Source organism: Coregonus lavaretus, assembly GCF_964263955.1.
Source record: "Coregonus lavaretus genome assembly, chromosome: 5".
In the NCBI taxonomy this organism is placed as follows: domain Eukaryota; kingdom Metazoa; phylum Chordata; class Actinopteri; order Salmoniformes; family Salmonidae; genus Coregonus; species Coregonus lavaretus.
This window is the reverse complement of record NC_139992.1, coordinates 61,240,975-61,254,346: the sequence shown is the minus strand read 5'-3', so window position 1 is coordinate 61,254,346 and position 13,372 is coordinate 61,240,975. Positions and strand designations below refer to the sequence as shown.

General features: G+C 42.2%; 1 protein-coding gene across 1 annotated transcript; it reads right to left on the bottom strand.

Annotated features, from left to right (window-relative positions):
- Positions 1–1,650: 1,650 nt before the first annotated feature.
- On the bottom strand, positions 1,651–12,982 carry LOC311129751 (gap junction gamma-1 protein-like). The gene is made up of 3 exons (XM_084162176.1): positions 12,841–12,982; positions 4,150–5,323; positions 1,651–3,933 (listed from the first exon to the last, which is right to left on the bottom strand). Exons 2-3 carry the CDS (start codon positions 5,285–5,287, stop codon positions 3,920–3,922), a joined length of 1,152 nt encoding a protein of 383 aa, XP_084018302.1. The 5' UTR covers positions 5,288–5,323; positions 12,841–12,982; the 3' UTR covers positions 1,651–3,919.
- Between the last annotated feature and the right edge of the window lie 390 nt (positions 12,983–13,372).

Here is a 13,372-nt window from a genome sequence, read left to right as displayed (position 1 = left end):
GTCTTATGGCTTGGGGGTAGAAGCTGTTCAGGGCCCTGTTGGTTCCAGACTTGATGCATCGGTACCGCTTGCCGTGTGGTAGCAGAGAGACGGCCTGGTATAGAGGTCCTGAATGGCAGGGAGCTCGGCCTCAGTGGTGTACTCTGTAGCAGCTTGCGGTCAGACGCCAAGCAGTTGCCATACTAAGCGGTGATGCAGCTATTCAAGATGCTTTCAATGGCGCAGCTGTATAACCTTTTGAGGCTCTGAGGGCTCATGCCAAATCTTTTCAGCCTCCTGAGGGGGAAGAGGCATTATTGTGCCTTCTTCACAACGGTGTTGGTGTGTGGACCATGTTAATTCCTTAATGATGTGGACACTGAGGAACTAGAAGCTCTCGACCCACTCCACCACAACCCCATTGAGCCCCATCCTGAATGGGAAATACATTATCACTATCACAGCAATACAGTGCCTTGAAAAAGTATCCCCTGTGCTGGGTCTAATTTTGTTGGAGGTTTCACATTTTGTTACCTGACATTTGGGCACATTCAATTGTCCAAATGTCAAAGGTACTGTACCCATACCTTAATGGTAGCCTCACTTTGGTAAAGGATGGGAACATCACTGGCCCTTACTCCAATCGACACATGCCACCCTGAGAGGAGAGCATAGAAAAGTGACCTTGTGGACTATAGAGCATAAGGGCCACATTTTAAAAGTATTCCAAAATAGTAGAGTACAGAAATCTGTACATCTTAAAGAAGAAATGCAGAGCGACGAAAGACCACAAGGGGTTTGAGGCCTACTTCCACTAGCTGCTCCAGGAGGGTCTGATAGCAGAAAAATGTAGGCTGACTGGACTGGCTGGGTTCACCTGTGAGTTACTCCCCGGACGACTGCAGTCAAAGGCATCAATGGGTTTGGTGGTCAAGTCCATGCTTAAGTAGTTGGTCAGAGGGCCTGCAAGTAGCTTAAAGTCCTCTGGTTGATCCTCCTGACCCAAGCATTCATAGAGGCACATCAAGTACAGACCTGCATCGGGTTCTTGATCTTGGAAGTGGAACTGCACAGTCCAGACAGTAAGCCTTTCATAGCAATGCTGTTTACCTGCTTGAACTCTTGCATTATTTATGTAATCGTGCCAGATAACACACTTCAACTCTTCAAAGTTACCATTGATAATGGTCTATAACTGGTATACCTTGGACTTGCTGAAACAGTCTGATTTATTGCTGGGGTTTTGGCTCAATTGCTAAATCTGTAATTGTTTCCTCCCCTCCATTTGCACTGTTAGGACAGTACTTGACAGGTGAATACAATATGGTGGAAGCTCAGACACTGGGAGGGATCATTGGTAAATGTAATTAAATGACATTTTACTTTGCTATGGCATTTCATTCAAACCAAGCAGCAACAAACCCTCATAGGGCAACATTTGCCAACATCCCCAAATTGTGAAGGCGCAAAACATGTTTGCAACACTGCAGCAAGGAATTGCCTTGATGTGATCAAATAATTACAGTCCTCAGACACTAATTACAAAATCAATCCAGCTGCAAATCCTGTGAGTGCCAAGGTATTTTGCTTGCAGAATTCAGTGTTATTTTGCAGACTGAAAATGTACATACCTAATATACACCAGCCTACACATTGCATTACATACAATTTGCAGACACCCAAGGGAGGCATGAATTTATTAGAAAAAGTTTAAATAAAAAAAGTACTAAAGCAAGTATAAAAAAATTGTTTGAGATGAGTTTACACTTAATGGCACTGCTGTTATAGAGTGCACTGACAGCATCAGATCACATTCAAGGCATTTGGTCATTTTAACTGTAAAAAGATAACACAATGACAACATTTACAACTGTCACTGAGACTGGAGCATGGGGGTCATTCTTAACAGTTTAAGGCTTTTGAATTTGATTTGCATCAGAGTACAGTTACATGCACACAATACGATTTGTGGATAGTCAGATTAATCATTTGTTTAAAAGCTTTGCAAGAAGAACAATTTCCCTAACAATCCCTTTTTACATCTGAAATCAGGCTACCTGATGGGACTTAAATAAATGCAGAAAATCGCCAATCAAAATAAACATTCAACCAAGTTCGGACATATAAAGTTTGATTGTGAACCATTTCTAAGATGCATACTTTCAGTTTTTACGAACTCACTTCACTTGCGCATAAGAGGGAGGCTTGAACTACCGGTGCTGGCGCATGCGCAGTTCAAATACACAGCTGGAATGCCAAATCAGCTGTTTACATGTCGTAATAATTCGAAAGATTGCTCAGAAAACCAGGTGTTTTAATCAGCGTATGCTTACTTCGATTTTGACATTACGCCGATTTAAGATAAGCAGAGTAAAGTGTTTACATGACTATTGCATAATCTGCCATAATCAGTTTAATATTGAATTATTAGTGTGCATGTAAACGTACTCATTGCCTCAATAATGAACACTGAACCGAGCATAGATTTTGAAATGTGTAGAGTAACAAAGCCACAAATCTACAGGTCCAAATTTCAGGGGGAAACACAACGATGTATAAAAATAACCCTGAGTTGGGCGGAAATTGACTTACTTTCAGAAAATGCTATTCGACAGATTAAATGCTTTGGTTAACCGCACCCCCCCCGCAGGGAACTTCATACTTGGCCACAGTGGTATTCAAACATTTTCAGCAGGGACCACCCCCCCCCCTTGCAAGAATTTCTAGCGACCCCACCCCAAATCTAATGACAATCTTAAAGAAAAATCAGTACATTTCTATCTTTACATCAACAAATAACCTTCAATTCATTACGCTTTCATCTCTTATCAAAATGAAGAAACCAATATACATTTACTGAATACAATTATGTTTTTCTAATTATCTTCCTCAAAAATGTTTATATTGTCCAATACAAAAATGTGTCCAAAATGATTTGGGCATGCCCACAACCTTGAATACCACTGCCTTAAAGGCTTAATTTTACACTGTCAAGTGTCAATGTAGTCCAAACATTTACCATATAAAGCTAACAAACAAAATGAAAGAAAACAGTATCAAAAGCATGTTTTACATAACCAGACAAGATAATGTACATGAATTCAAGCATTATCCAGGTTTTTGATCCTTTGGACAAAGGGGCCGAGAAGGCTTCCCGTTCCCAGATTTGGCATCAGATTTGGGGGGGGTTTCATGATCAAAGTAAATTATTTTTGCTAACTACGTACTGCTGTTGGCGTGATACAACTCCAATATAACCGTTGTTACTGGTGGTTGACCAAAATAGTTACCCATTTTCAAACTGTAAGCTGTTGCACATGGAAGACAGTTATTCACTCCATAATATCATCAACACCCCCAACTCTGAATTGGCCACTTAGTACCTTTTCTTACGCTCAACAGCAGAGCGGCCTTTGTCTATTACCACACCAGTTCACAGTTCCAAACACTGACTCACTGTGTTTCCCTATTCCTCACAAAATACACCAAAAAAAACAACTTTGACATGGTTTTGTGACACACTTTGTAAACTCCAGTTTTAGGTTCAAGGCCAACTTGAGATGGACCCCTCTAAACTCCAGCAAAGAGGAATAACTACAAACTAGAGGAAACACTAGTATTCCCCAAAAGAAAATAAGGGGTAAATGGCCAACAAAACAGCACAGCTGCCCTGAGAGACTGATAGGCATGTTCTGAAAACAGTTTGGACACTTTGGATCTTCAGACGTCGTCAAGTGTAGCTGGGTAGGAAGACCCTGCTCGTTGAGTTTGGCATGTTTTCGTTGAGCGTTCAATGGTCTCCAATACTGAAAGGCAGACCAATTCATCCTTCTCGAGTCACATACACACAACACCTGTCCCCACACAATGCTCCCTCATACCCCCACTGTCCCAGATGCAATAATATATCCTTAGAGGGCCAGGTGGGCTAATGAGGAAGTTAGGCTCGCAAACCTGAAGGCAAAAGGAGAAAAAAACGTAATATCAGTTTCAAGTAGACAATAATTGTACCCCATCCACAACATCCATTAATTGATTCGAACCACTATAAAATGATAATTACATGCAAATTACTACATAAGTATTAGCTTAAATCTAGATTTGTCAAAAAATGATAAGACCGACATGTAATACTTTTTGTGACACATGGCAGAGCCCAGATAAACACACCTTTCTCGCAGGTGCTGCTCTGCTTCTCCTGGGCAAAGTTGAGGCGGTTCTGCTCCACGGCCGTCCCGTTGGACTCGGGGCTGCTGCTCCGCGACGGACTACTGTTGTCCTCGTTCAGGTGGGCCAGGTCCAGGTGCTGCTGGGCCAGCTTCAGGAGCCTCCTCAACCTCTCCAGCTCCCGCTGCGACGTCTCGTCCCCAAACGACTCACGGCCCGAATCGCCCAGGTTGTAGTCCAACCGCACGCCCTTGGGGTCCTTCTTCAGCGCTGTGTTGTAGCCCGGAGGAGCTGTGGGCACCCGGCGGCCACATAGTGAGGGATGCTGGCTAGCCAGTTGATGGGGGGTTGGGGGGCGAGGATGACAGAGACAGTCCCGGATGCCGCTATAGCCCAGGTGGAGGATCTCCAGCAAGGTGAAGAGCAGACAGAGGGCACTCACTCCGTACATGATGAGCAAGAAGATGGTCTTCTCTGTGGGGCGCGACACAAAGCAGTCCACCGTGTGCGGGCAGGGGGAGCGTGTGCACACGTATGAGGGAGACACCTCCAGGCCGTAAAGGATATACTGGCCGAACAGGAAGGAGATCTCGAAAGCAGCACGCGACAACAGCTGGAAGATGTACACCTTCATGAGGCCATTGCGCTTGATGCGCCGGCGCCCGTCATGCTTCTTGCTGGGCTTCTCCTCTTTCTTCTTCTCCTTCTCCACCTCAATCTCCTCCGAGATCATGGGATCCTCCTCACCATTATCCTCCGCCTCCTCGTAGTTCCTGTTGGTCCCTAGGCTCACCATGGGCATTCTCTTGCCGCTGGGCCTGTATTCATCATCGTCCATGCGGGCGATCTTGTGCATGGCGAAGCCCAGGTACATGATGGTGGGGGTGGTGATCATGATCACCTGGAAGACCCAGAAACGGATGTGCGAGAGCGGCGCAAAGGCGTCGTAGCACACATTTTCGCAACCGGGCTGGTGCGTATTGCACACAAACTTGCTCTGTTCATCGTAGTAGATGGATTCGCCTCCAACAGCCGTCAACACAATGCGGAAGACGATGAGCAGCGTGAGCCAGATCTTGCCCACAAAGGTGGAATGGTTGGAGATCTCATCCAGGAGACGCGTCAGGAAACTCCAGCTCATGGTGACTCCGGAGTGGGGGGAGAGGGACACTCAAATCTATATAGGGGGGCGGGGGGGAGCAGAGAAAAAAGTTAGCAAAACAGACTACATAAGCCTACACCATTTTGTATAGCTCATGAGAGTGAGGCAGTACCTAGAATAAATGATGCAATATTCAACGTTATTTAATCATATTTTACCATTTGGTTTTCAAGAATGTGTCTAACCCGCCTCTATAACGACAGCCTCTCAACTGCCAGAAGAAAGGAGCTCTTTGCTGAAAAATTACGAGAAGGATTCCTCCTCAGTATGAGAGTTTGCAACATGTGTGAGTGCCAATGACACACACCCCTAAACGATTCCTACGGAAACATCAACTTCATTGCCAATTATTCATTTTCTGGGAAATTCAGACCAGCTATTGGGTGAGAATAGTTATGAACAAAGAGTAGACTGTTTGACAAATTTCCCTCATGGACTATTCTAGTGGATATATGAGGCTTGTCAAATATCTCTTTAGACAAATAATATAGCCTATAAGTTTGCATAAATCAGTTTCAGTCCCCACAAATACTACAATATTGAAACTGCCCAAATAATATGAAGATAAGACCTCGATTGCCTGCAGAGGAGCAGTACATTTACTACACCAACCAACTGAAGTGTGTAGATGTGATATAAGCATATGCTACTAATAAAATAATAAATGTGTCTGTGTGGTGTATGCCTCTTTTTCTGTTTGTCAGTATAGGCCTCTATGAAATTGTGTTCTCTCACTATACTCATATGGTCTATTTGATTGGTAATATTAAAAAAGAAAAACCCTAGCAAAATCAGATGGCTCAAGGAATTCAAAGGCGCACAACACGATAGATGAGAAAATGCACCTACATCTTGCCTTAGCTACCATCAGGAGACAAATGTGGTGATCCATCTGCAAGATATCACAAATATCCACCAGATGGCATTAACATCAATGTAAGTGTCTCACAAAGGCAGCCCTCATGAGTTTTGCTCGGTATGGATAATACCAGTTCTGTCAGCTTTTCATTCTTGAGATGGCACAAGCTTGGGTAAGGATCTTATGAAATGGGCTCATTTCAATAGGCTCTAACTGGAATATTTTATCTCCAAATGAATGTATGCCATTAAACAGCTGTAAGAATAAATCACTTACCAGCTTGAAATTTCAAGCTTGGGCATCCACTTACCTGTGACGAAAACCATCTATCTTGGGCTACAAACTCAACCACTAATCTAAGGCAACTTATGGTCAAGACTTTCCAACGCCCAAATCATCAGTTTATGAAATGTACTGTGCATAGCTCATTGACGTAGTTTGGAGTAAAAAAATAAATATATATACACAGTACCAGTCAAAAGTTTGGACACACCTACTCATTCAAGGGTTTTTCTTTATTTTTACTATTTTCTACATTGTAGAATAATAGTGAAGACATCAAAACTATGAAATAACACATATGGAATCATGTAGTAACCAAAAAAGTGGCAAACAAATAAAAAAATATTTTATATGAGATTCTTCAAAGTAGCCACCCTTTTCCTTGATGACAGCTTTGCACACTCTTGGCATTCTCTCAACCAGCTTCATGAGGTAGTCACCTGGAATGCATTTCAAATAACAGGTGTGCCTTCCTTCTTAATGTGTTTGAGCCAATCAGTTGTGTTGTGACAAGGTAGGGGTGGTATACAGAAGAGAGCCCTATTTGGTAAAAGACCAAGTCCATATTATGGCAAGAACAGCTCAAATAAGCAAAGAGAAATGACAATCCATCATTTCTTTAAGACATGAAGGTCAGTCAATCTGGAAAATGTCAAGAACCTTCAAGCGCTATGATGAAACTGGCTCTCATGAGGACCGACACAGGAAAGGAAGACCCAGAGTTACCTCTGCTGCAGAAGATAAGTTCATTAGAGTTTAACGCACCTCAGATTGCAGCCCAAATAAATGCTTCACATAGTTCAAGTAACAGACACATCTCAACATCAACTGTTCAGAGGAGACTGTGTGAATCAGGCCTTCATGGTTAAATTGCTGCAAAGAAACCACTACAAAGGGACACCAATTATAAGAAGAAACACGAGCAATGGACATTAGACCGGTGGAAATCTGTCCTTTGGTCTGGAGTCCAAATTGGAGATTTATGGTTCCAACCGCCGTGTCTTTGTGAGACGCAGAGTAGGTGAACGGACGATATCCGTATGTGTGGTTCCCACCGTGAAGCACGGAGGAGGTGGTGTGATGGTGCTTTGCTGGTGACACTGTCTGATTTATTTAGAATTCAAGGCACACTTAACCAGCATGGCTACCACAGCATTCTGCAGCGATACGCCATCCCATGGTTTGCGCTTAGTGGGACTATCATGCTTTTCAACAGGACAATGACCCAAAACACACCTCCAAGTAAGGCTGAACGATTTTGGAAAATAATCTAATTGCGATTTTTTGCCCCCAATATTGCGATTGCGATTTAATATGCGATTTAATTTATTTATCCTTTTTCCCCTACAAAACATAATGAATGATTTAAATATGACCAACACAATAGTATATACATTTAGTGTGAAATGTTCTTTCCCATAGGCTGGGTCTATTTGTTAGAATTAAATTCAAACATGTATGACTTGAAATAAATGACATTTTTATTGAACTGCTCATTACAGAAACATCTGTGGCTTTGCCACTGTGCATTTAAATAATTTAAACAAAGGCATGAACTTTGTAAACACTGTGTGCAAAAGGTACAGTCTTAAGAAAAAAATAATTTTAAATTGTATGTATCTTACTGCTCCCAAGTCAGTAACATTTCACACAACTGAAACAAGGAATTTGCTTTGAAAATATTTTGTAAAATCAAAGTAAATAAAGTTATAAATAAAAAATGAGAAATGCACTTTTAATTTAGACAAACTATTTTTTATAAACGATTTGAATATTATAATATAAAATAGATGAGCCTCACTTATCTCAAGTACACAACAATAACACACCACACAGACTAAAGTTCACTACGAGTATGGCACTGCCAGCCATACTTATCCAACAGTTCTGTTCTCAGTGGCTCACAGGTTTTTTGCTAAGAAAACCAGAATATTGACTTTTTCTGGCTTCAAGGATGAGCGAGTGCAAGTCACAATATTCCCTCCTGTGCTAAAAAGACGCTCTGAGGGAGCGCTTGTAGCAGGTACACAAAGATACTTGCGTGCCATGGTGCACAACTGTGGGTAGCTGATCTTGTGCACCCTCCACCAAGCCAATGGATCATCTTCTCCATCAATGGTAGGAGTCATCAGGTAATTGTTTATCTCTGCCTCTGCGACATCTTCAAGATTTACAGGCAAAGAAGGAGAGGCTGAACTGGTCTTGAAAAAACTGCCAAGAGACCTCTTCGTCTTTTCCCCCAAGGACTGTGCACTTTGAGGCATCTGAACAGTTTCAGTACGAGACCTCTTCTCCTATTAGATGAAAACAACAGCCATTAGTTTTCCAGTTAGATTTTACAGAAAATTTTTGTTTTTGTGAAATACATAATTATTTACCCAATGATATGTACGTTGTGCCAAGTCTACTATCTCTGTCTTCAGACGAGTCTTGATAGCAGGGATGTTGTCTGTACTGATGTACTGTATTTTGAACCTAGGGTCCAGGAAACAGGCAACATCCAAAAGCTCCTGGATGTTTGGGTCTCCATATTTGTTATTGAGGTATGCTAGGACTTTGGTTTTTATTGATTTAGTCAGGTCAGTGTCCTCAGCATCTTCAGCCAGGACTGATGTGGCAAAAAGGTGGAGAACTGGCTTGAGGTAGGAGATGCTTACATACTCCTCTCCAGAAAGAGCATCAGTAAACTCCAGTAGAGGATGCAGTGCCTTGTGAATCGACTCCAACACGTCAATATCCTGCCAGGTTGGGATAAGGGAGCGTGCATATCGATCTCCAGACAATACCTGAGAAATGGCTTTGGCCTGTTCAAGCACTCTGGCAATCATCATTTCTTTAGAACCCCATCTTGTTGGGCACTCCGTTATGAGGTTGTGCTCAGGGAGTTTGAGCTCTCTCTGTGCCTCCGTCAGGGCTGCTTTCTTCTTCCAACTGTGGGAAAAGTGCCCCACCAGCTTCCTGCACAGTGCTGTTGCCCTTGACACTCTGTCATCTTTGAGTGCATTTTCTAAAAGAAATAAAAAGTAGTGTATTACACACAATTTGAGTTTTGATACAAGGCTCTCACTATTACACACTCAAATTAGCTGTAATTCTGAAATACACACATCCACAACACATCCTCTCTCTCTCTCTCAATTCAAAGGGTCTTTATTTGCATGTCAATTCTCTCTCTCTTTCTCTCTCTCTCTCTCTCATAAACACTAAAAAAACATGTAAAAAACAAAAACAAGAAAAGAAAAAAAATGCAGGTGGGCATTCCACCACAGACAGACATATGATATAAGCAAGTAAAATGAATTTACATATTAGAAAAGGAGTGGAAGTATGAATTTATTTAATCCCATCCGATTTATATAATATCATTTATATATATTTGTATATTCAGCTTTACTAATCGACGCATCTCTCTCTCTCGCACTCGCGCACACACACACACACACACACACAAACACACACACACACACACACACACACACACACACGATAACTTACCAATGGCAAGATGTAATCTGTGGCCAAAACATTGGAGCCTCGTCCATTCATTAAGCCGCGCAGCAAGCACCATATTCGACGCGTTGTCCGTCGTGATGCAGACGTGATTCTCCTCGTGGAGATCCCAGCTGACAAGCCCTTCTCTCAGGCCGGCTGCAATATTTTCCCCTGTGTGATCGTCTGGGAAGTAGGTAGTTTGTAGGCAGCGAGCTCGGAGGTTGAAATCTTCATCAATAAAATGGACTGTAAGACTCTGGTACGGCTCAGCTGTGCGGCTTGACCACATATCAGTAGTGCTAGCAAAAAACTCCACCGTTTTAAGTTCCGCGGCGACTTTCTCTTTGCACTTTTTGTACAGCTCCGGTATGGCAGTCTGACTGAAGTATGTGCGGGAGGGTATACTGTAACGTTTATCAAGCGTATGTATTAATGCCATGAACCCAGGCTTGGTCACCGTGCTGAGAGGCATCATATCTTTGGCTATGAACTCGGTTATTGTCCGAGTGATTTCTCCGTGCCGTTTTGAATTACGTTCATACGGAGTGACACTTTCGAACATTTCTGTCAGTGATCCCTGTCTTGAGGTATTTGGCTTGTCTCGCGCACTGATGCTCGGCATTTTGGTCATACAACTGTCATGCATTGATTTGTGGTATTTTTTTAAGTGCTGAAACAGGTTTGTAGTGTTACCCCGTGAAGTAGCAATCGGAGCACGGCATGCTCTGCACAACACCTGACGCTGCTCAGCATCTTCTTTTTTTAAACCAAAATAGTTCCACACCACCGACGTGCTGTTCCTCTTCGATATTAAAGTATCAGCTGTGTCAGTTTCTGACTGTTCCGTCGAGCAAGAGGCCATTGCGCTGGACAGCATGAAAAGTCGCGTCACGTGACCACCTCAAATCGCGCACGTTGCGATTAGAAAATCGCGTTCAGTCAAATCGCGATATTATCGCGAATGCAATTAATCGTTCAGCCCTACCTCCAAGTTGTGTAAGGGCTTTTTGACCAAGGAGAGTGATGGAGTGCTGCATCAGATGACCTTTCCTCCACAATCACCCAACCTCAACCCAATTGAGATGGTTTGGGATGAGTTGGACCGCAAAGTGAAGGAATAGCAGCCAACAAGTGCTCAGCATATGTGGGAACTCCTTCAAGACTGTTGGAAAAGCATTCCTCACGAAGCTGGTTGAGAGAATGCCAAGAGTGTGCAAAGCTGTGATCAAGGCAAAGGGTGGCTACTTTGCCTTTATTTAACACTTTTTTGGTTACTACATGATTCCATGTGTTATTTCATAGTTTTGATGCCTTCACTATTTTTCTACAATGTAGAAAATAGTCAAAATAAAGAAAACCCCTTGAATGAGTAGGTGTGTCCAAACTTTTGACTGGTACTATATATATATATATATATATATATATATATATATATATATATATATATATATATATATATATAATTTGTGTATGAAGTAAAACAAGCTACTGCCTACTAATACTTTGGGGTACATTGGAGTCCATTGGTTTTTGGGTTAGATTTTCAAACACACCCAAAAACCTGGATGAAAGGTAAATAACCCTTAAAAGAAAACCACACATGAACTAAAAAAGGGGCAATCTGATTGCTAAATCAATTGTTGTACATTACATTTACATTACATTTTAGTCATTTAGCAGACGCTCTTATCCAGAGCGACTTAGTTAGTGAATACATATTTTATATATATATATTTTTTTATACTGGCCACCCGTGGGAATCGAACCCACAACCCTGGCGTTGCAAACGCCATGCTCTATCAACTGTGCTACATCCCTGCCGGCCATTCCCTCCCCTACCCTGGACGACGCTGGGCCAATTGTGCGCCGCCTATGAATCTCCCGGTCGCGGCCGGCTGCGACAGAGCCTGGATTCGAACCAGGATCTCTAGTGGCACAGTTAGCACTGCGATGCAGTGCCTTAGACCACTGCGCCACTCAGGAGTTTAACTTGTACTTTGTACTTGTACTTTGAAATTAATGATAAACATGAAACTTAAATGTCTCATGAGCTTATTAGTTCAACAGTCTTACCCCATCAGAACACAAAATATAATCTTGTTTACGCCATTGTTTGTAAAGAATGTAATTGAAAGCAAACATTATTAGCCTCAAACATAGTTCAAACTATCCTTTTGATATCATGGGTGGCCCCATCTATGAATTTGTGAATCTCCAGCACCATCCATAAGCTATTTACACTAAAAAGGTGGCGCTGTAGGTGACTTGTTGTTGTTTCAACTGCAGATTGCATCTTTAATATCTCATAGAAAATGTAAAAATGCCAGCCACGTTCCAACGTTGGAGCGGTCTAGCCTAAACGGTTGGGAGGGCAAGCAGTAGGCTGCTCGCGCCGAAGAACTGGCCTCCAGTGGCTCAAAACGTCAATTTCTGTTATTTTTCCTTTAATCAGCTAACTACACTACCCCATGTACACGAAAAGTTGCCAGCCAGGGAGAAGCCATTACATACGGCCGTAGAAAATGGATTAATAAGAAATCCACGTTCTACTGTGCTGCGTTCGATAGCTTCCATCACCTTCATCCCCTCGCACAACCAAGGAACAAGCTAGCATAAGTCAAGATTTCAATTAGATAACTAATTATTTGGCTAGCTTTGGTAACACTTACCAAACAATTGACTGATTGGCTATCTAAACTAGACAGATAGGATAGCTACTTATATCAAATATTGAACGCAGTAGCTAACGAGCTAGGAAAAAACAATTGCTTCAAGCAGCCAGCTAACAAAAAAGCTAACGTTAGCTAAGATAGCGCACAACACTCGGAAACTACAAAAGTATCCTAAACACAAATTAATGCTCAGTTTTGTTGGTTGACGTGTTTGTTATTAATCTTACCTTGAAACCTACCTACTCCGTTTCTAAATTCCTTGAATTCAGCCTGTAGACTATGCCTAAAAAAAATGTCCTCAAATATCTGTACACTTTCCTCTCCACTATAGACAAAAGCGTCACTCTTTATTACCCCCATTCGAAAAATACGGGGGAAGACAGACAAAGAACATCCCTAAATCCCAATTTTCTCCTCCCCTCCGTGCGCATGCACCCCACCCCCCTCTTCAGGACATTTTCATGAAATCTGAGACAAGGATCTACGTCGACACTCTTCATCCTCAGAACCTGAGTATTTATTTTTCATACAATGCGATACACACAGTCAGCCACCAAAACAGATTTAGCCGTGTGAGTAGCTGTTTACATTGCAAATGAAGACGGCAGTACAATTTCTCAATAAATAATGTCCCTCTCTCTCCTGAGTTCATAGCCTATGGCTGGACGTAATGCAATGTAAAGTTGTTCTCACAATCAACTATTTCCAATATTAATAAGAACATCAATAACTATCACATCCACAATGTAGAATTTGTAG